At 39.8% G+C, this 20,777-nt stretch overlaps 1 protein-coding gene across 3 annotated transcripts in view; it reads right to left on the bottom strand.

Moving 5' to 3' along the window:
* The window catches only part of TAFA2 (TAFA chemokine like family member 2), a 139,407-nt gene that overhangs the window by 7,836 nt on the left and 110,794 nt on the right, over positions 1-20,777 (bottom strand). For 2 of the 3 annotated variants that reach the window (XR_013990916.1, XR_013990917.1), the window contains exons 3-5: positions 17,346-17,498; positions 15,886-16,010; positions 6,529-6,768 (exon numbers count right to left, since the gene is read on the bottom strand). Coding sequence is in view for 1 of the 3 variants with exons in the window: in XM_081022434.1 (XP_080878560.1) it covers positions 15,886-16,010; positions 17,346-17,498 (278 nt within the window). In the remaining 2 variants the exon portion in view is untranslated. The remainder of the gene's footprint in view (positions 1-6,528; positions 6,769-15,885; positions 16,011-17,345; positions 17,499-20,777) is intronic. The other variant, XM_081022434.1, reaches the window with a different exon arrangement.

Genomic DNA, 20,777 nt, shown 5'->3' with positions numbered 1-20,777 from the left:
GACAATTAACAAACCTGGACAAGAGCCACTTGTTGGAAAGACCATGATCTCAGGAATGTTTGCCGCAATATTTACTGCCAACCGAATTGCCCAGGTGCCTTTCTGATACAAAGGCAAATAGGAACATAACAAGCTGTACCACTAGGTAAAATCCTCAACACAGGATTTTGCTGGGGTTGGGAGGTATTTATAATGTAGCAGCAAATGAGAGGGCCTTTCTCATTTCTTCATTGGTGTCTTCTGCTCAGAAACAGAAAGGGGGTGAATGAAGAAGAATCCCTTCTGATGTTAGAAGAATGGCCAATATGTGTCCCTCTAGCTTTTACTGAACTACAACCCCACCCATCTGCCAAAGTTGCCCTATAGGGTGATGAAAATCTAGCCTGCTGTTCCAGAAAGGTTTCCCAGACGTTCAGCAGAAGGATGTATGAAGGAGCTTCTGTCAAGGACCATTATTTGGACCTGAGCTTTCCTACTTGTTTATAAATGAGTGTTGAAGTGGCCACGTTTACTGATGACACCAAACTGTTCAGGGCGGTAAGAAAGAGGGATTGCCAAGTACTCCAAAATGTTTTCTTCAAATCATTCCTAAGACCGAGTTAAGGTGGAATGGGTGATGCTGAGATGTGTTGCACGTGTGTGCACATGTCATTATTCCAAAGCACAGGTGGAGCATGGTACAGAAAGACCAAATGCTGCCTTATATCAAGTCGGGCTATTCCTCCATTTAGCTCTGTTTCAACTATGCTGACCGGAAGCAAATCTCCAGGGTTTCAAACAGGAGTCTGTTCCACCAAGAGATGGCAGGGAATGAACCAGGGAGACTTTGCATGGAGAAGCATGGGCTCTACCACCGAGCAAGAACCCTTTTGCTTTTTAAATCACAGGGTACTACCATACAGAATTTTATTTTGTAACAGTGTGCTGGATCCAGAAATACGGTGTTGGCTCCGTTATGATCACTTGCGCAAGAGCAAGTGGAAGATTTTGCAGAGCACAAATTTGGTCTTGAGACACTGAGCAAGACCATTTCTCTTGAGAACGTGCTATGGCTTGAGCTAGCAGACCTCCTGCAACAGAATCATACGCCGCTTTGTACTAAAAGAAGCGCACTGCTGGGTTTTAACTCTGTTTCTAACATAAAGCTGTTGCACTGACTCAGGAAATGCCTTTCAGCTTACAGAAGGACAGCCCTGGATCAAACCCTTTGTATGTATTTTGGTAAAGGCCAAACTTGCAGCTACATGTATCTCAAGCATGTGCGTGCTTCCATGTCATATATAAAGGGGGACTGGTCATATACTTGTCACACAAATGGTGGGGGCAGTGGACACCCCCCACAATCTTTCCAAGACTGTTTTTAAGCAGCCTCCCTCACCCCTGCCACCACAATTGCCCTCTCATAGTAGAGCAGGGAGAAAATTCCTTAAAACCGGGGAGTTTAGCAAGGAAAGGTAATGGAAGGGCATTTCATTCTCCTCCTGCCCCACACCTTTTTGGTAAGAGTAAGCATACTCTTGTGGCCTCACCTTTATACCATACCCCTATAAGTTTTAAGTTTTGTCAGTTTTTTCTTATTATTTCTTACTCTTTTTCTTCGTCTTTTTCATGTTCTCTTCTATTTTGAATAGTTTTACTTGTTTGTTAATTGTAAGAGTTATATCTGGGGTTTTTTTTTAAAATAACTGTTTATTCATAGAATCGTAGAGTTGGAAGGGACCAAGAGGGTCATCTAGTCCAACCCCCTGCAATACAGGAATCTTTTACCCAACGTGGGGTTCAAACCCACAACCCTGAGATTAAATGTCTCATGCTCTTCCAACTGAGCTATTCCTGTGGTATTATGGTGAAGAGCAGGAAATAAATCTAATAAATAAATAAAATTAATATTGTGTGTGTCTGTGTGTAATTTTTTGCCATAAATACTTATAGATGTCACATTAGAAGAGATATTCCCTCCTACGTGGGAAGGAATGGGGAATGCCTCTCCTGTGTCTGTGACACATGTATGCATGGCCTGAAAACAAATAATATCATCAAGTCTCCTGTGTGACTGTTGTATTAGATTACAGTAGACTTCTGCAGCCAGGCAAGTGGAATGGAGGTAGTTTATGATTTCTGCACTTCGTGGAAAGCAGAGTTTGTCTGAAAACACATTTTTGAACAGATGGGAAGGCACTTGTTATAAGGATTTTGGAAACTGTGCTGTATGTTTTCGTCAAATCATCAACAGTATGTGATTTGTGTAAGCAAAGGAGATTGTGGTAACATAGTTCACAGTTGTGCATTCTGAGAAAAAACCAACTTATTGGTTTGGGCATCATTCATCATCTGGTTTTTTATTGTCATTATATTTTCTATCAAGCTTCCCACGTCAAAAAATCAAAATGTGGAACATCCTGGTATGAATACTTCCATGGCTGCAGAAATAAGCTTGAAAACATGATGGAAACAAAGACTGATTGACTGACTGGTGGCATAACATAAAGTTCTTAGTGTGGTTTGCAATAAATAAGAAAACAATTAGAATATACAGAAGATATAAAACCAAATAAATCAAAAGCAATATAAATACACTCAAGTACCTCATACCACCCTTACAAGTTAAAGCACAGATTGAAAAATTGTGAGAATAACAGACTCCATCAGTTATTTAAAAAGCCTAGGTGAACATGAAGTTCTTTATCCAGTGACAGACATTAGTGGCTTAAAAGTCAGAAAACAAGTCCCAAATTATTACATTTCCCCATGAATCTCATTTATAAGGTGTTTCTTTAACAAGAAGAGGAAGAGGAAGAAGAAGAAGAAGAAGAAGAAGAAGAAGAAGAAGAAGAAGAAGAAGAACAACAACAACAACAACAACAACAACAACAACAACAACAACAACTTGATTCATTTCCAACATATATTTGGAGTTAATCCCAGAATAGGAATATTATAAAATCAGTACAAATGCACTGTGCTTTTTTCTTGTCATCTGCAACATTATCATAAACAATTGGCATTATACGAACTGCAAGTAAAACAAAGCAAATAAACTGCAGTCCTGCAACTCAGAATTTATTTCTGATTTCACCCTAATTGCTAAGTGTTTCATCCTCATGGGTAAAAACATGTAGATGTAGATGTTGCTGCCTAACACTGAGTGCCCTGAACATTTTTACTTTCAGTAGCTTTCCAAGTGGCCCAGCAGCAATTTAATGTCTAAACCATTTATGTCTTGTGATGCTATCAGTTGATGCTTATTAGTTCTTACAGACTAGGGTAGATTCAGATGAGCAGCTGACATCCAATTCGCAAGGCTGAATGGGCAAAGAGTTTCCCACAAATATACTGCCTTGCTGAAAAGAGTCTTATAACAGAAGTTCCAGATAGCTAGGCTATCATGTGATAATTGCAATAATCTACTCAAAAACACCTGTGATCTCACAAATTTGGAGTTGTCCATAACCTACTGTTTAAGCACTATTTATGTCAGCTCTGTGCGCCCACTGCTTCTTGTTTTCTACTTATTGCCACAAACAGTAATAGCCCTGGCCTGGCGTTTCCATCTTCACTGATTCCTGCCTCAATTTCTTCACGTGGGTCAACTCAAGCTTCTCTGTTATTAACTAGGAACAGAGTGGTTCAATGCAACTGACCTAGCTTCCTGGCAGGTTAATCCCTTTAACTTTGAAGGGAAGTCCGTTTAATGTCAAAGAGATACCGTATTTTTCGCTCTATAAGATGCACTTTTCCCCTCCTAAAAAGTAAGGGGAAATGTGTGTGCGTCTTATGGAGCAAATGCAGGTGGGAGGCTCTGCTCAGCGCTCCCTTTAAAGAGCCACGTGGAGCGTGTGTGCGGCTCTTGGGGGCTTTCCCCCCCGCTCTTTAAAGGGAGCACAGCTCTTGGAGGAGCCTTCCTCCCGCTGCCCTCAAGAGGCTCCGAGCGGCTATTCCATAAGCCAGGACAGCAAGAGGGATCACTGCGCAGCGATCCCTCTTGCTGTCCTGGCTTCTGGCTTAGCCATGCGAAGCCTCTTGAGGGCAGGGGGAGCCTTCATCCCACTGCCCTGAAGAGGCTTCACGCGACTATCCCAGAAGCCAGATCCCTCTTACTGTTCTGGCTTCTGGGATTCAGAATTTTTTTTTTCTTGTTTTCATCCTCCAAAAACTTGGTGCGTCTTATGGTCTGGTGCGTCTTATAGAGCGGAAAATACGGTAAGTAAAACTTGATTTTGAAAGGATTGTCTTTTTAACGTTGTTGTTAACTACTGAATTTTCCTCTTGCCCATTCAAATTATTTAAAAACTGTAAACCAATAGCATGAGCCAATTAAAGCTCTTAAACAGCAGAGACCCCCCAAAAAGGTATTTTAATCTATGAATATTATTGATAACAGGTGGCAAAAGCTGTAAGATAACCATCTCTTTCCTAAGGATCCTTAACATGGAGTTTGCCTTCATCACAGCAGTCAAGCACTGGGTTGATGTTTTCATCTACTGCAACGGAAAGATCCCTTTCTAGTCTGTCACAGATGCCATCTGCATGAATGTAGTGTTGGCCTATTTGCTTTCTAATTTGCATCACGTTATACTTGCCGAAACTTAATTGCACTTGCCATTTTAATGTTCCTTACTCAGCCTGGAGAGAATCTTTTGGAGCTCGTTGCTATCCCTTTTTGCTTTAACAATCCTAAATTATTCGGTGTTATCAGCAAACATGGCACCTTACTGCTCACCTCAACTCTTGTTATGAACAAGTTAAAGGGTTGCAACCAAAGGGAAGATGTTTTTTGGCTCAGTGTTTAGTACTGACTGGGAGACACAAAGTTCCTTATGAGACATAAGTGCATTATAAGCTAAAAACTGCAGGTAGAGCTTCATAACAATGTACATTGCAATGTCAGTTGTTGGGTGCCGTTTGCTATTACATGCTTTTCTTATTTTGCTTTTATGTCTTCCTCCTCTTTCGGATTGACCCAAAGTTGGCTGTGCTCCTTGCTGTTTGTCCTAGATTTAGAACCACTTAAACCCAAAATGTCAAAAATATACAAGAAGTAAAAGTGGGAAGATATGTAAATCCAGTAAATATATATGCACATTCTATTGACCCGACTGTCACATATCCAATAAATTTGAAATTTGAAAACACCTGAACAAATAACAGATGAGCATGGATATAAATCTGACGAAAGACAAACAGAATTCTAAACTTGTAGGTAAAGTTGCAAGTAAGGAAGACATGGGCTATTGTTTGGTAACTGTTGTTATTTTTATCTGTAAGCCGCCTTGAGTCCCAGTCAGGGAAAATGGCCAGGTATTAAAAAATTAATAAATAATAACAACAACTAGGGCAATCCTACTCAGACTGCCTGCCAATTTGATACAAAGCCAAATTTAAGGTGCACATGCTTACATATTAAACTCTCTGCAACTCTGCAAGTCTGGATATCAAAAGGGACACCTGCTCCCAAATATAACTGACTGTCTGCTAAGATAATTAGAGGGGATTCTCCTGGTGGGGCCGCCATGAACTGAGACATAGTGTGTAGCAACCTGAGAGAAGTCCTTTACTATAGAGCTCTATGGAACTCCTCTCTGAAACAAGGCTGGCACAGATTATGATGAGCTTTCAATACCTGTTTGTGAAAGCCTTTGTTGACTGCTAAACACCGTTTCGGAATATGCTATATTGCTGGCTACGGTGGACGGAATTTTATGTTGGTCTAATGATTTAATATGTACAGTGGTACCTTGGTTCTCAAACGTAATCCGTTCCGGAACATTTGAACGTTTGAAAACCGAGGTGCAGCTTCCCATTGGTTGCAAGAGCTTCTTGCACTCAGCGGAAGCCGTGTCACACATTCGGTTTCCGAAAAATGTTCAAAAACGGAAGCATTTACTTCTGGGTTTTCAGCCTTCGAGAACCGAAACGTACAACATTGGGGCATTCAGGAACCAAGGTACCACTGTTAAAGCCTAAACCTGAAAAATAATCAAGTTACAAAAGTTACATTTCTTATTTCAATCTATCACATATCACTGTAATTGCAGCATTTACCATAATACACTTTTAAAAAACCATGTTTTTGCTTTGGCTTTTATCCTTATAGGCCAGGATAATCCAGGGAGATTAAGAACATCATGCTTTCAATATTATTGGGATTTAAATATTGGAATATGTTGTGCTATGTTTTTTGTACATTTAGGATGGTAATCCTGTGTTTAGGTGCCTCCAATACAGGTTTCTTACAGAACACTGATGAAAACAAGGCTTCACTAGGGGATAACTTAAAGCTCTGCAAAAGCCACACTTGTTTGACCAGAGACATGAGGACACAAATACACAAAGGATGTGGCTACTGTAGCTACGATGCTATTTTTAAACTTATTGTCCGTACAAACAGCCCCATAATACTTTGCAAAAAAAAAATATGTTTAATTTTTCTAATGGTAATGTTGTGATTAAATGGTGCTCTGTGAGTTTGGGAAACAATACAATACATTAAATACCGCTACAACTATGAAAACCTGTATTTGTACACACCTGCTGCTCTGTGAGTAACAAAGCAAGGCTGGAACATCTTTCGGGAGAGGTTTTGACTCTTTACTCCTCAACGAACCTTCTGGCCCTTCCTGAGAATCCGACCAATAGTAGGATTCATGACAACTATTGCCCCAAACGTGGAGCCAGAATATTGTGTGTGTGTGTGTATGTGGAATAAACAAAAATTGTCACCAGGCACAGCAGAAATCTCCTTGTTCTTGAAGGGTTTTACACGTTTGCCTAAGAAACAAACACATGTCAGGCACTAGAATGAGTTGTATGAGACAAAAACTGGGATTAGTGGCAGAGCATTTTGCTTTTAAGGAAAAGTTAAAGTGTCTTTAAATGCTGTAGAAAAATATAGCTTCTTTCTTACAGAATAAAAGAGAAATGTTCGAAGTTAATTAAATATATTGTCAATATAATTATCCTAAGGCAGATCAACATTCTTTAAATTGAAGTAAATCAAGGAAGTAATTTATTAAATTGTAGTAATTCTGACCAATGAACAAATGTAAGTTTGTTTGAAGACAATGTTTATTTAAAAGAGGGGGGAAGGCCACATGAACGTTACTTTTTCTGCAAGGACAGAGGACTCAGGATTCAACCCAGCAAGTGTTAGTCATGGCTAAGTCCCAGTGAAAGCAATGGAATGTATTTCTGAAAATTTATATCCTGTCGTTCCACTGTGCACACAATGTTCAGGGTGGCTTAGAACTATATTAAAATCAAATGAAAAACCCCAATACAACAATAATAAGTCAGACAGAAGCAGTTGATAAAACAGTCCAAAAAAAAATTAAACTGGAAAGTTAAATATCTGCCTAAATAAATGGATCTGAGCAGTAACCCTATACTTACCTGGGAGTACTACCCATTGAGCTCAGTGAGTGATACCCAATTGTGGCTGCCCACCAGCTGCTAGCAGAACAGATTTTCCCAGCTGTAACAGGACTTCTCTTTCCTCTATCCTCCCCTTGCACCCCCAATATCTGCTCTGCAGATGTGGGGAGTATACAGGGGCAGGAAGGAAGAGGAAATCCCACTCTGGATGAAAAGAAATACACTTGCGCGATGTTGGATGCAACTGAATGAGAACTACTTAAGGGTCAACATGGGCACTGTCAGTTACAATGAGCTGTTGGTGGAATGTAATGTAACTGCACTGATGACATTACCTGCAATCACTACATTGTTTGCAATTAAATTAGTAAATAACAAAAAAAGCTTAATTAAATTTTAGTATCATGCCCCTCCCCCCAATATTCACCTTCATACAGAAATCTATAAGGACTCAGATCAGGGTGGCCCCAAGATTGCTGCCCAGAGACAAGATAGCATCTTATCGGTTCCATGCGCCTAAGTTGCTGGTTGCAGGAAAGCATCTCCCTGCCCCTACCTGAGGGCTGTAGGGTAGCAGAGGAAGCATCTGCTGCCTCACTTTGCTTAAGGGTCGTCCCTGTCTCTGACACGCTCCCATATTTCATGCACATTTGGGCTGCTTTGTTTGGTTCCATTGAGGAGCCCAATCTGCATTATTCTGGACACATAATTTCAGGTGTCTTTTATGCTTTAGCATACTAAAAAGGAAAGTCTGCATTTACTTCTAAGTAGCTGAAACTAACCCGTAAATTATGGCTAGAGATATCAATGGAGTTAAGCAAGAATCTACCCCCTTCTCTCTTGCACGCACAACAAAACAAAACAAAACTTCTGCCTCTGCGATACACTTCTTCCTTTGTCTCTTAATGCAACGCCTGCAATTCACGACCACGGGATAAATGCTTCAAAAACAGAATGGCTGAGATCCAGTGTGCAAGCGCTACGACCACAGCTGGGATTTTCCCATTGTCCAAAATGGAAGGGAATCTGCTCACAATACCTGGCCTTCGTGAACTAACAAAGGGGCCCATCTGCTCATATAGCTTTCCAGATTGTGGCCACTATGTGCACAGATATCTTTCAGATGAACTCCAGATAGAGTAACAGTCCTTATAAGAAAATGTTAGAAATATCTGATGCCATTGTTTATTATGTAAATTTGGGTGTGACTGAAAAAAACAACCTCAAAAGAACTAATGTCAGTCCACAATAAACCAGATTAGGCTCCAGATTCCCCATTTCTCCCCCCCATTTTTGAAAAAAAAAGTTTTGATACTATAATACACTGAAATATTTAAAAGTTATTTTGGTTGCCCTTGAACCTTCCTGCCACACTTGCCACCACACATCAGTGTAGCACTCTACACCCTTTGAGAACCATTGACCTAGAGACAGCAGTGGAGATTTCTACACTCTTTAAAATGGGACCATTAAACTTTTAGGAAGCAACACGTGGGACGTAATGGCAGACATCACTGTAGGAAAACACCATAGGAGAAATCTCCTGAGACTCCCAATCCTTCCATGCTAAAATGGTGAAATAGTTCACTTGCAAAGAAAATAAAGATATGTGTAAGGAGATGTATGCCTATATTTCCATTTAATTATCTGCTATAGAAATATTTGCCTTTGCCTTCCAGGAAAACATTATGATGTTTAGGTTCATTAGATGCTAATACCAGACTTCATAATGGAAGGCTGGATGAATTTGTGCTTAATGAAAACGCCCTTTCTGAAATGAACTGAAGTATAATTTTTACTGTGTGGGTTATTAGTTACCAAAAGTGTAACTGTGATGTAGGAAGACACTAATTTTCACAAAGGGTTCTATGTACTATACAGTGATTTCCCAAGGAATAGTGCTGAAGAGCCATCAATATGATATTTGAGAATATTGCCAAGGTGCATTCAAAACTGGTACGTGTTCCATAGCCTTGAATGAAGCATTCCATGTTGCTGTTTCACTTACTACTGTCAGCCTTTTCCATTCTCTAATCATCTTGCAAGTGCATAGTTGCAAGCACATAGTTCTGGTAAAATAACAGATGAAAACCAAATTGCTGAAGGGAAACTCATATGTTTTAATCAGAATCGCATATCCCTAGCCTATCAGGAAGAAATATGTATGACTTGCATTTTGAATTAGATTTAACTTGAAGTGTACTATATGTTAAATAATCGGACGTTAAAAACCTGCCATGGTGTGCAGGAGTATAAGCAAGTAGCTCTACAACTTTAATCACAATCCCCGCTTTCTTGCCCTCTGATCATTCCCAGGCCTGTGATTAATTCTTGTTTTATGTAAGCGCTTTGGAGAAATAATTGGGCCTTATCTAGGTCTTGTAGAGCCATTCACATGCTTTAGTGCTAAATAAATAGCACTCAGTGGCCCTAACTCACAGATGTAAGTAGGAAAGATTGTGACAGATCACAAGCATGCTATATAGAGCAGATAAATCGTGAAAGGATAAGGGCCATGAAGCAATGTGGAGAGCCAGAACACCTTGAAGCTGTTTTGCTCTTTGGGCTGGTTGTAAGGATTCAGGTGCAAATCGGTTTTTCTCGAAGTATTAGAGTAGAAAGTCGTAGAAGGGTCCGGGACTCCTGCATGTTGAATAGATGTGTTGAAGAAGAAATTCCAGCAGTTGCAGCTTGTCATGCCAGCTACATCTGGTGAAATCCCCTCTTCTACACACCTATTAAATGTGCAGGAAATGGAAGCACTAGATTAGAAAGAGGAAAGAAGGAGAAGGCAAACAAATGTTTTATGGAAGGACGGATGCCTTTTTTGAATCATTTGAAGAAATGTTATAGTACGATGAACTCGCAAGCAGGATTTGAGCTATGAACAACAGAAGTAATTAGATCATAGTATTGTGATTATGATTTGATAAGATAGAAGATAGGGTGTAGCAGAAGGGGAGAAACAACAACTCCACGAAAAAAGGAGTGGGAAGTAGAAAAAAAGAAAGAGAAATTTGTATTTTGACTGTATATGTTAAAAATGTTAAAACTTAAAATATAATTGGGGGAAAACAAAAATGAATGAAAGGCTGATCCTACACTGAAAGGCGAAAACATTTCTAAACTGTCCTATTTACGAAACTCATGATACATCAATACCTTTATTAGGACTAATGAAAATGTCACAATTCTGGACTGACCACTGGGGGAAATGAAACATTCCTCATATTGGGGTTTATATTAAACCTAGTTATTGTGAGTAATATCTTGCTGAGAGTTTATTTCTACAGATCAGCAGATGTTGATGCACAAGTGATGACAAAGAATTGCATTTTTTTTAAAAAAATGAAGGAAAGGACAGCTATCAGACAAGCTTTCCATGCATTTTTTCCCTTTGAAATATGCTGACCTTAAAAAGCAAGTAAGTAAAAGCCCTGGTAAAGATCAATCATTCATACACATGTATATGTACAGTGATTAGTTATGTTTTAAATGAGTGCTTAAGGTAGCATTGGATAATGAAATGTTGCTTAATGTATTAGGTTTTTTTGTAATTTGAAAATTAAATTTGTTTTTTAAAGCATGAGATTTGGATGAATCAAGTTTTAATACATTACTTTTTCCTAACCCATTCGTGTTCTAGTGAGCTGCTTGTTCAAGTGGCATGGCAGACTTTCAGGAAGGCTGAGGCAGGCCAAGAAACTAGATCCCCTTGCGGATTAGGCAGGAATCCTGCCTGCTCAACCATAGAACTACTCTGGCAGATTGAACAGCTATTCATTCCAGAGAGCTCCTATAGCCTTATTATGGCTCCAGCTAGCAACACTAAACTGGCTGTACTGCACTCCCACATTCGACAGTTTTTTGTCCTGCCCCCAGACCCACCACTTGTGCAACAGAATATTATCTACAAATTGCTGCTACAGATTCCGACTGTGACTACCTCCAAATCCCTGTTCGTCTTGCACATGCTTTGTCTCTGTTTGAATCTTTGGCTTTAATATAATTTTGTTTCCACCCCTAGTTGACTCTTGAGCATCTTTAGGAGCAAAAATAAAAAAAGGATAAAAAATCATTCTATCAGCAAAATCCTATCATGTCTGCTTGGAAGTAAGTCCCACTGAGGTCAATACAGTACACTAGTGGCCAAAATTGTGGAAAACTTTTGGGGAAAGTGTATTTCCGAGGTTTTGTGGCTCATAACACCTGATTGGCTCTCTAAAAACACTCATGCTCATTGGCTACATTCAAATGCAGGAAAGCTACTGCATATCAACCTAAGCAAGCTGCGCTTCCTTTTTCTGGTTATTTGGCTATACAGATTGAACAAACTTTGTTGCATTACATTCTTCATCAAATTTTCTTTCCATTGATATATAATGTTATGGTATTACTCCAAAAAGAAGTGGTGCTATGAGCCATCAGACCTAGGAAACACACTTTTTCCAAAAGGTTTCTACAATTTTGGCCACTAGTGTAAATAAATGTGTTGAGGTCAACCCCCAATAAATGAACATTAAACTGCAGTCTTAAACAACATTCTACAAATAAAACCTTTAGTAAGCTTCAACTTACTCTTACTGGTGTGTTCTGCCTTGAAGTTAAGAACTACTATTCCAGATTAAGTGAGCTGAGAATTGCACCCTGAATGTGAGAAATATTTCATTCCTCTTCTAGTGTGCTGACCACAGATGGGCTGCAGGATCTATCAGGAACACTGCGATGCACACCCTGCATACTAGAGTTCTAGATAAATGATTCACTGTGACAAATCTTATCTTAATCAGAACTACAGACCTATTTTTTGAGAAGAAGCTGAGAAAGAAAGCAGTTGCAAAGGGAAGGAGACAACAAGAGAACTGTATTTCTGGCGTTTTTTACTGGCACAAACAGCAGTTCTACTCTGTCCACCTCCTACCCTTCTTTGCAGCTGCCTAAAGTGCACATACATCTGTCGTAATTCAGAGGAGGACAAGATCATCATCTGACATAGCTGTTTCATTGACACTAATATCAGCCTTGGTTTCAAGATAAATTCCACTCCTAAGTCCAGGGACTCATTTTCAACCCTTCTGTATTGTTCCTCCTTATCCATCCTTATTTTTTTCTGCTCAGTGGGCAGTCAACTAAACAGAAGCAGTCCTAGCAGAACAAATCAGGATCGTGAGGGCTATAGAAATAACTGTCAGCACCTGATGAATACATTAATCTTATCAATTATTGTCATCTCTGTAATGGTCTTTTTAAAGATGTATCAGTTCAGAACCATTTTGACAAACAGTGTAGTCTTCAGGTTCCCTTTTGGACACAGGTGCACAGAGCTCTACTTTGATTGTCCAATCTCCAGCTATTGGAGAAAGGCCAGGTATCGCATCAAATCTCCTGGCTCTTTCTGTTGGCTGAATATCAATATGCAAAAGGTTTTAGGATATGTGAGACGGGGCAGAAGAATGATAAGTAACATCCTTTAGCGTGTGAAAAGAGCTTGGCTATTTCCCTCCCTGAGCTACAGTGACTTTTGAAATAATTTGGTAGTATAGTAACTAAAGCTTCTTGTCTGGAAATGTATAATGTATTACGAACTCCATGGTCCTCACAATATATAAGTAGGCATCTTGCACTGGTTCCGTTCATTAAACCCATCTTGTATGGAACTAACCATTAGATGCAGTTTGCAGAAATGAACACACAGATTTAGTCACTGAGCAATGTGTCTCTGTTCCTCCATCTTGGGATTTTCCCACAGAAGAAAAACCATCACTCAGGGTTGAGTACTCACTTACATATAGACATTCTTAGGATGATCCCTGGCATTTTCAGGTAAAGAACCCCATCTTTGACTGTCTTGGAAACCTGCTGTGAATCAGGACAGAAACTACGGGACAACTGATCCAAGAAGTATAAAGGCCTCTCCATGAAACAAATGTATGAAACCTACACATGCATGAAAATGTATGAAACCCACATATAGATTGTCATGCGCAATGATTTAACATGCATATACATGCACCATAAAATAACAGCCTGCATGACATCTCCTCAGCCTATGCTGATATGTTTCCCATTTACAAAAGGGGAAAAACCCACCCTAATTAGTTGAGGAGGCTCAACTAATTGTGATTATGACTTCCCCCTGCTCTAGCTTATAAACTTATACAATCTCAATGGTAAAGGGGTATTATGAACATTGTTTCCCAAGACAATGCTTCAGTCAAGTGAGAAATCAAGTGCTTGCAGTGGTTGGCCTTACTAGATGATTCTGATATGTAAATTCTTCCTTGGCAAGTTGTGCCAAAATTCAAAGTTGACTGAGTTCAATAGAACGTATTCCCTAGATGTGTGCAGAAGACTAGAATAACTAGAAAACTAGTACTAGAAAACTAGGAAATTGTCCAAGATCTACAAAATGGAACAATGTGGAATGCTCCCACTCACTGTTTCTGTCACTCAGCTGTACCCTTCTATACCATACTCGATTCCGTTCCCCCTCCAGAGTTTTCCATTCCCTCCTTCCAACTGCCAATCAGCGTTCCATGGACACTGAGCGTTCTTAGTCCTTACCAGGCTATTTTGAGGATCCTCCAATTGACCCAACTTGTGTGTGGGGTTTCCCTACATATATATTTTTTGTACTTTTGCAAACCTTGTGGCCAAGAGCAAATAAGCATTTTGGGGAGTTTGAATTCAGAGAATGAGACCTCCATGCTGCTTAGCACTTTTGAAACATCTGACATGCTTTCCAAAGGGCGATATTGGTTTGTAAGTGCCGGTGTGGTTTCAGTTTCATATAACAGAGGCAACCATTTACAGTGCATTGTTAAGTTTAACTGTACTTTGTTACCTGGCCTGTGAGTTGTCACTTTTTAAATTGGTAGCACATCCCCATGTCCAAACAGAAGCACTGGAATGATTAATGAGTAAATGCTCTTGTAAACTGCTGTCGGGGAGGTGTTCTAAAGCAGCTGCTTAGAAAGCACAGGACCCAACTTTTTAGATAGGGGCCAGCCTTTAACTGCAACGGGGTGTTCTTCATTTTTCTTTCACTATCTACTGTACGTCTGTTTTCCTGCTTCTCTTGCTCAACCACTGTCTTTGCCTCCAGCTTTCCCTTATCTCTGGCCACTGTCAATGCCATCTTTCTGACTTGCCCCTTCTTCTCCCTCTCGTTAAAAAAATAGCTAAAAATAAGGACAAAAATAAAATGGGGCTAGTAGACATGGTGGAGTGCATCTTATGTTGGCCAGCAACTTAATTTTGGGTGCTGCCCGTCATATGAAAACCAGATACGCAAGATGTATTAGCTGTAGTACAATCTGAGCAATGCTTTCAAATGCCACAGCACAGGAATGTCTTTCGGAGCAGCTGGGGCGCCTTTGATCTAGTCCTTTCTATTTCTTTTGATAAGTCCTTCACAGAAGCAGATCTGCATTTAAATCAGTCTAAATGTCCATTGCCTTTGAATACTGCTATTCTGTTGCACAACACCAAAACATCTGTGAAACAAAAGAGACTCTAATCAAAAGGAAGCTATAAGGCACTATTCTTGTACTACAGTATTGATTCTTTATGCAGATCCCTATTAAATTCTTTCAGATTTGAAGCATGAGATCAACAACATCTTAAAATATATTTATGAACTTTAGCTCTTTGGGGACTATGGAACCAAGGACAAACAGGTTCTTTGATTAGAGTTATTCTTATGTTATACATGAACATCTATGGATTATCTTCTTTTTACAAGCCAAAACAGGTTATTCATATTTGATATATTGCTGACTCTTAGTGCAATTTCCAAATTGTTCTGGGTTTGAATTAGGATTTCTGAAGATTGTGGGTGAAGTTATTTTAAAAATCTAGAGGATCTATGTTTTATATGCTATTTATTGCAGAAGAAGCCTTGAATGGATTTGCATTTGATAAATTAATTGAATAGAGACAAAGGAATTTCTATCATAAGCTGTTCTAGCCATATGAAATGCATGGTTTACTTCTTCCACCCCCCAAAATTTAATTTGAACTGACGTGGCAGGGGAGAGGAGCAACAGGAATCTATTGGAAAAACCTTTTTCTAAAAAAAGTTAGTGATATGGATTAATCGGTGGAAACTGAGCTGATATTAAATCAGAATGCCTTTTAGGATTTGCAGAGTTCTGGGTTTAATTTCAGACAGGTAACATAAGAACTGTAAGAAGTGAGAGCAGGGGTGTTGAAGTTGCCCATCAAAAGTTGACAACTGGACAGCTGACTGAGCAGGTGCACAAGTCTCACCTGGTCTTCCCAAATAAGGTGCTCGTATTTAAATTCATCATTAATTCTAAATGCATATATATCAGGTGCAGCCAAAATGGTGCCTGCCATAAGCTATTAAGACTACAGCTCCCATCATTCCTGACCCTGAGACATACTGACTTGGATTGAGTTGAAGTCAGGTTACAGATGCATTTTATATGCAGATCTCTGCCCTCTTTACTGGTAATGCAACAGCTGCCAGACAGGTGTCAAGGTACTTACCCTTGTTGTTTTCACTTTATTGCCGGAAGAACAACTCCATCCTTTTCGATCTGGAAGAACTTTGCATTCTTCCCCTTCAAGACATGGCTGCATGTGGCACCACCATTTTTGTTCCACTATTGAAGCTAGAGAAGAAGAAGAAGAAGAAGAAGAAGAAGAAGAAGAAGAAGAAGAAGAAGAAAGGTATGCGGTTGTTTTTTTATATATTGGTGCTATTTTTAACTTATTCCATGGACATATTGTCAGGGCAATATTAGCAAAGTCATAAATGTCAACTATGATCTGCATTGTTTTAACAATAAATAAATATATGCATTACGAAATCAAAATGAAAATTGCATATATGTGAATTTGAACAGCAATCAGAATGACATTAACCAATAAGGGGGCAGAAAACTGACCCGGTATGATGAAATGTTTGACTTATTTTCAACATGTCTCTCTTTGGAACGGCTTAAAAGCCTCTCACATCTATTTAAATGTCTTTCAGAATCCGCATTTCTCCAGTTTCATTGAGCTGCTCTCATGTTAAAAGATTCATTATATTCTCTGCTTTCGGCCTATATTTCTTAACCCTTGAACATTCAGGTCTAATGTGTCTGGAAGAAATATATTCTCAAAAGATGATATACCGTATTTTTCACTCTATAAGATGCACCAGACCACAAGACGCACCTAGTTTTTGGAGGAGGAAAACAAACAAAAAGTATTCTGAATCTCAGAAGCCAGAACAGCAAGAGGGATCGCTGCGCAGTGAAAGCAGCAATCCCTCTTGCTGTTCTGGCTTCTGGGATAGCTGTGCAGCCTGCATTCACTCCATAAGATGCACACACATTTCCCCTTACTTTTTAGGAGGGAAAAAGTGAGTCTTATAGAGCAAAAAATACGGTAGTTACTGTTTCTGCGATAGCTGACATCGAAGCACCACAAAAACACAAGCTTTTTGCAGAGCATGTGACATGCAGCAGGCAAAGGCACACGGACCATCTAAAAATCTCTCTACTGAATGTAAAGAAAGCATTTATTTCTTTGTGCTGCTCTTATGTTAAAATGACTTCCTTTAAAAAAAAAGAGCTAGGATCACTCTTTGCCTTGATTTTTCTTCTTTGTGGCAAAAATAATATAAAGGAAATGTGAAACAGCAGCTCATGGAGCAAATACGCTGATGTAGCTTTAGCAGCAGATATTAAAATGATCCAACTTGATACAACCGTATGGGCGCTCGGAGTTTTACATCCAGTTGTGTTTCCCTAGAGGTTTCATTTCACAGCCAGGCTTGGTAATTCACTTTCAAATCTCCAGCTATCATTCACCTTGGGTGTATATATATACCTCCAAAGAACTCTCAATATCCTCCTTATCACTATAAATATTGGCAGGATTAAATGAAAGGCAATCGCTTAAAGAACTCGGCAGAGTATGACTGGAGAGGGAAGAACAAACCACAGAATGTGCCGCACCATCAACACAAGAAGGCGCTGCTCGAGTGGTACCTGCTACCTGCCCGGGGAAGCAGGAGCACTTGACTGTCTGCGATCTTTCTTCTATCTTGTTCTTATTACAACATCGGTGGAGAGCCACCACTTCACAAGTTCCAGTTTTAACATGATGAGCTGTGGAAACAAGATGTTGACAGCGGTGATGACATTCATTTATTTACTTTGCATAATTTCTTTAAAAGCAGAAACGCATCAACTTAAGAGGCCGTCTGCACTGTAGGTGTCGTCGGAAAGGTCTTCTGTGCTAAGGGAAGGACTTATCTTGCTTCCTAGGCTGAGATACCTTATAATTCCTTATTGCTCAGAACACAACAGCTATTTTGGGGAAGGAACATTGTATGTTTGGCCTCATGTGGCTGGCTGCAGGCAGAGAAGACAATATGATCAGAAGAATAGCGTTCAGAGAATAAGTGTTACCTGCAGAAGAATGTTGGCAGTGTGGAGTGCTCCTGCTTAGGGTTCTAGACAGCCAGCCATGCCCTTTCCCAAGCAAGTCCATTCCAACCCCCAACCCCCCAAAAGACACTCAGCATTCTGCGCCCATTTGTCAGTCTTCATTCGATTGAGGTGTGTGTGTGTGTGTGGTGGTGGGTAAGGTGTTCCCTTAGGGCAGAGCTTTCCAAACTGTGTGTTGCGACACGTTAGTGTGCCAGCTGCAGTGTGTAGGTGTGTCGCGTGAAGACTCCTCGCATTCCTCCTAGGGGTGCAAAGGGGTTAGTTTAACCTCCGGTTTTCTAGTAAAACTGAATTACTGTGTTGCGAAATGATGCATGTCCAAAAAGTATGTCACCAACTTGAAAAGTTTGGAAAGCTCTGCCTTAGGGTTTCCCCCCACCTTACAGATTTCTTGTACTTTGTAAACTTTGGGGTTCCCCCAGGCATACCGATACCATCTTATTATTGGTGGCCCCGTCTTAGCTGCAAATTTCAGCTCTAATGCAGATGAATGTACTGCAAACATATTTCCTGATAGTGTAAGAACTGGAGTCATTTCAAGAAGTACCACAGAAAACATTTCATTCTGGAAAATGTCGGCACATGTGTTTTTCAAAGGGGGGGGGGATAAGTGTGTCAGCCTGTAAAGACACATTTAATTTCTTAAAATATTATTTAAAATATAACCCAGCTTTCCAAATGCATTTTGCTCAAGGCAACTAACAATACACACAAAAAGTATAACGAAAGCATTGTAAAATAACATATAATGGACAACAAAAAAGATGAGATTAAAAGCAGCAGGCCGCAAAAACTATAAGCTGTAAACCAAAACAGAATAAAGGCAGTGAGAAGTCAACCAAGTAACCCCAAAGCTTTCTGAAACAGGAAGTTCATCATCATCATCATCATCATCATCATGCACAAGGAACGGTTCAAAAACCAAGGTGCAGAAGCAGCACCAGATGTTCGGCTTCCAAAGAACGTTCTTAAACCAGAACACTCACTTCCAGGTTTGTGACATTTGGGAACCAATTTGTTTGACAACCAAGCAGTTCGACTACCAAGGTACCACTGTAATAAGACAGGCCTCCCTGGGCAGAGTCTACTCACACTACCCAAGAAGGCTCTATGGTGCTGTCCCACCAATCCTGTTACTTTTACATGTTTACCATCTTTCATGTGAAAATTTATCATCTGTGTGTCTGCCTTACTCAACTGACCACGTATTTTGGGAAATGAGGGGAGGCAGTGCAAATTCTTCACATGCCAATAAGCTTCTTGCTGGAGAGATGTAAAACCTCTGTTTGCTATCCATCGATTAAAAAAAAAGTTTTCTCCCAATAACAGTTTTGTAATATTTTGTTGCAGATGATGCTTTGCTAGGCCAAGTATTATTTTGTTCTGTATTAGACTTATGGGATGCACGTTCAATATGATGAACAATGCCGAGAGTGGAAAATCAAACATATTCAGACAGTATCAATATTGTCTCTGGTTCAAGGTGAATGTTAATGACACAGAATACCATGATATACCAATTGAAAGGAATTGGTAGCTTACTGGAAAAAGCTTCCAGTTCAGGGATCCAGTATTTCTGCGAAACAAACAAACTAACAGATGCTAACTTCTCTTTTAAACAATATAAGGAAGCAGGACAGCCAGTTTCTTGGGAAGCATGATGGATGCAGAATATTCAGGATGGAATATCATTATGGAAGGACCTGAAAACAACATTATTTCTTCAAACAGACTGGCAGAGTTTAGGACTTGGCCAGTCTCAGAACTTGAATTTGAAGTCCAGCTAACAACATTTCTAAAATAGAATATACTAACATTTTGTTTCCGCAACTCGGACTTGACATATCATGTCTTGTCAGTTACATTTTGATTAACATGCTCATGATAAATTAACTTTATTGAGTAATCAAGACCTGAAAATAGAGACACAGCCCTTTTTGTGGAAGACATGGGTTGATGGTGGGATTTATACATTAGATCAGTTAATAGGATCAGATGGAGAATTTTTACCATTTGCAGTTTTGCAGTTTAGGTACCACTTATCCACTACTGCTGAATGCTAGCGTCTTCAACTAGAGCAGTTTTAGAGTCTATTTTTGGACTGTTAGCTTTGAGTGCCTCAGCATCTCCTGTGCTGCTGGAGGAAATAAATGGATATTTGCAGAAAACTAAGCCCATTAATAGCTGTTTATAAATGTTTATTGGAATGCTGTAAATTGAATGTTCAGGAACTTAGAGGTGAATGGAAACAGAGAGTTAGAGTGTTCCATTAATCTCCATCAATGGAAAGTTCCTTTAGCATCCATATGCAGGGTTTCTTTAAATTTAAAAATGAGATTGACCCAACAAAAGCGGATGTTTAGAGTATACTATACTTCATGGCACCTCAACAAGAAGGTATTGTTTGATTCACAAAGATGTTGGTAATGTAATGTTGAAAATGCCTATTCCAGAACATATGAAGAGCCTGCTGGATCAGGCCAATGACCCATCTAGTCCAGCATCCTGTTCTCTCACACACCCCAGCCAAAGCAGGCACATGTCTGATAGTAATTCTCTACTGTCAAAAGCACACACCTAACAGCACCCTTAAGGTGCCCCAGATACACATACACACACACACCCTTGCATGGATGTCCATGCACTCTTAAACTATATACCTGTGGTGGGGACAAACAGATGGACAACTTAAGTGGATTCTGAGAGCCCTTATGTGTCAGGATGCTGTCAGCGGCTCCTGGCTGGTTGCCCAGGAAAGTATAAAGACAAGGAAAGGTTTCTTACTGTCCTTTTTTTAATTCAGTGTTTACAGAGAGAAACTATAGAACCCAGCCTCTTGGGTAATGGCATTGTCCTAAGTGAATTCCACCCCCCTTCTCTCCCACTTCCTTATTCGTCATTCTCATCATCTCTACGGGTGCTGCTACATGCCCTCTG

Source organism: Podarcis pityusensis (genome assembly GCF_964106645.2).
Source record: "Podarcis pityusensis genome assembly, chromosome: 10".
In the NCBI taxonomy this organism is placed as follows: Eukaryota; Metazoa; Chordata; class Lepidosauria; order Squamata; family Lacertidae; genus Podarcis; species Podarcis pityusensis.
This window is presented reverse-complemented; position numbering and strand designations above follow the sequence as displayed.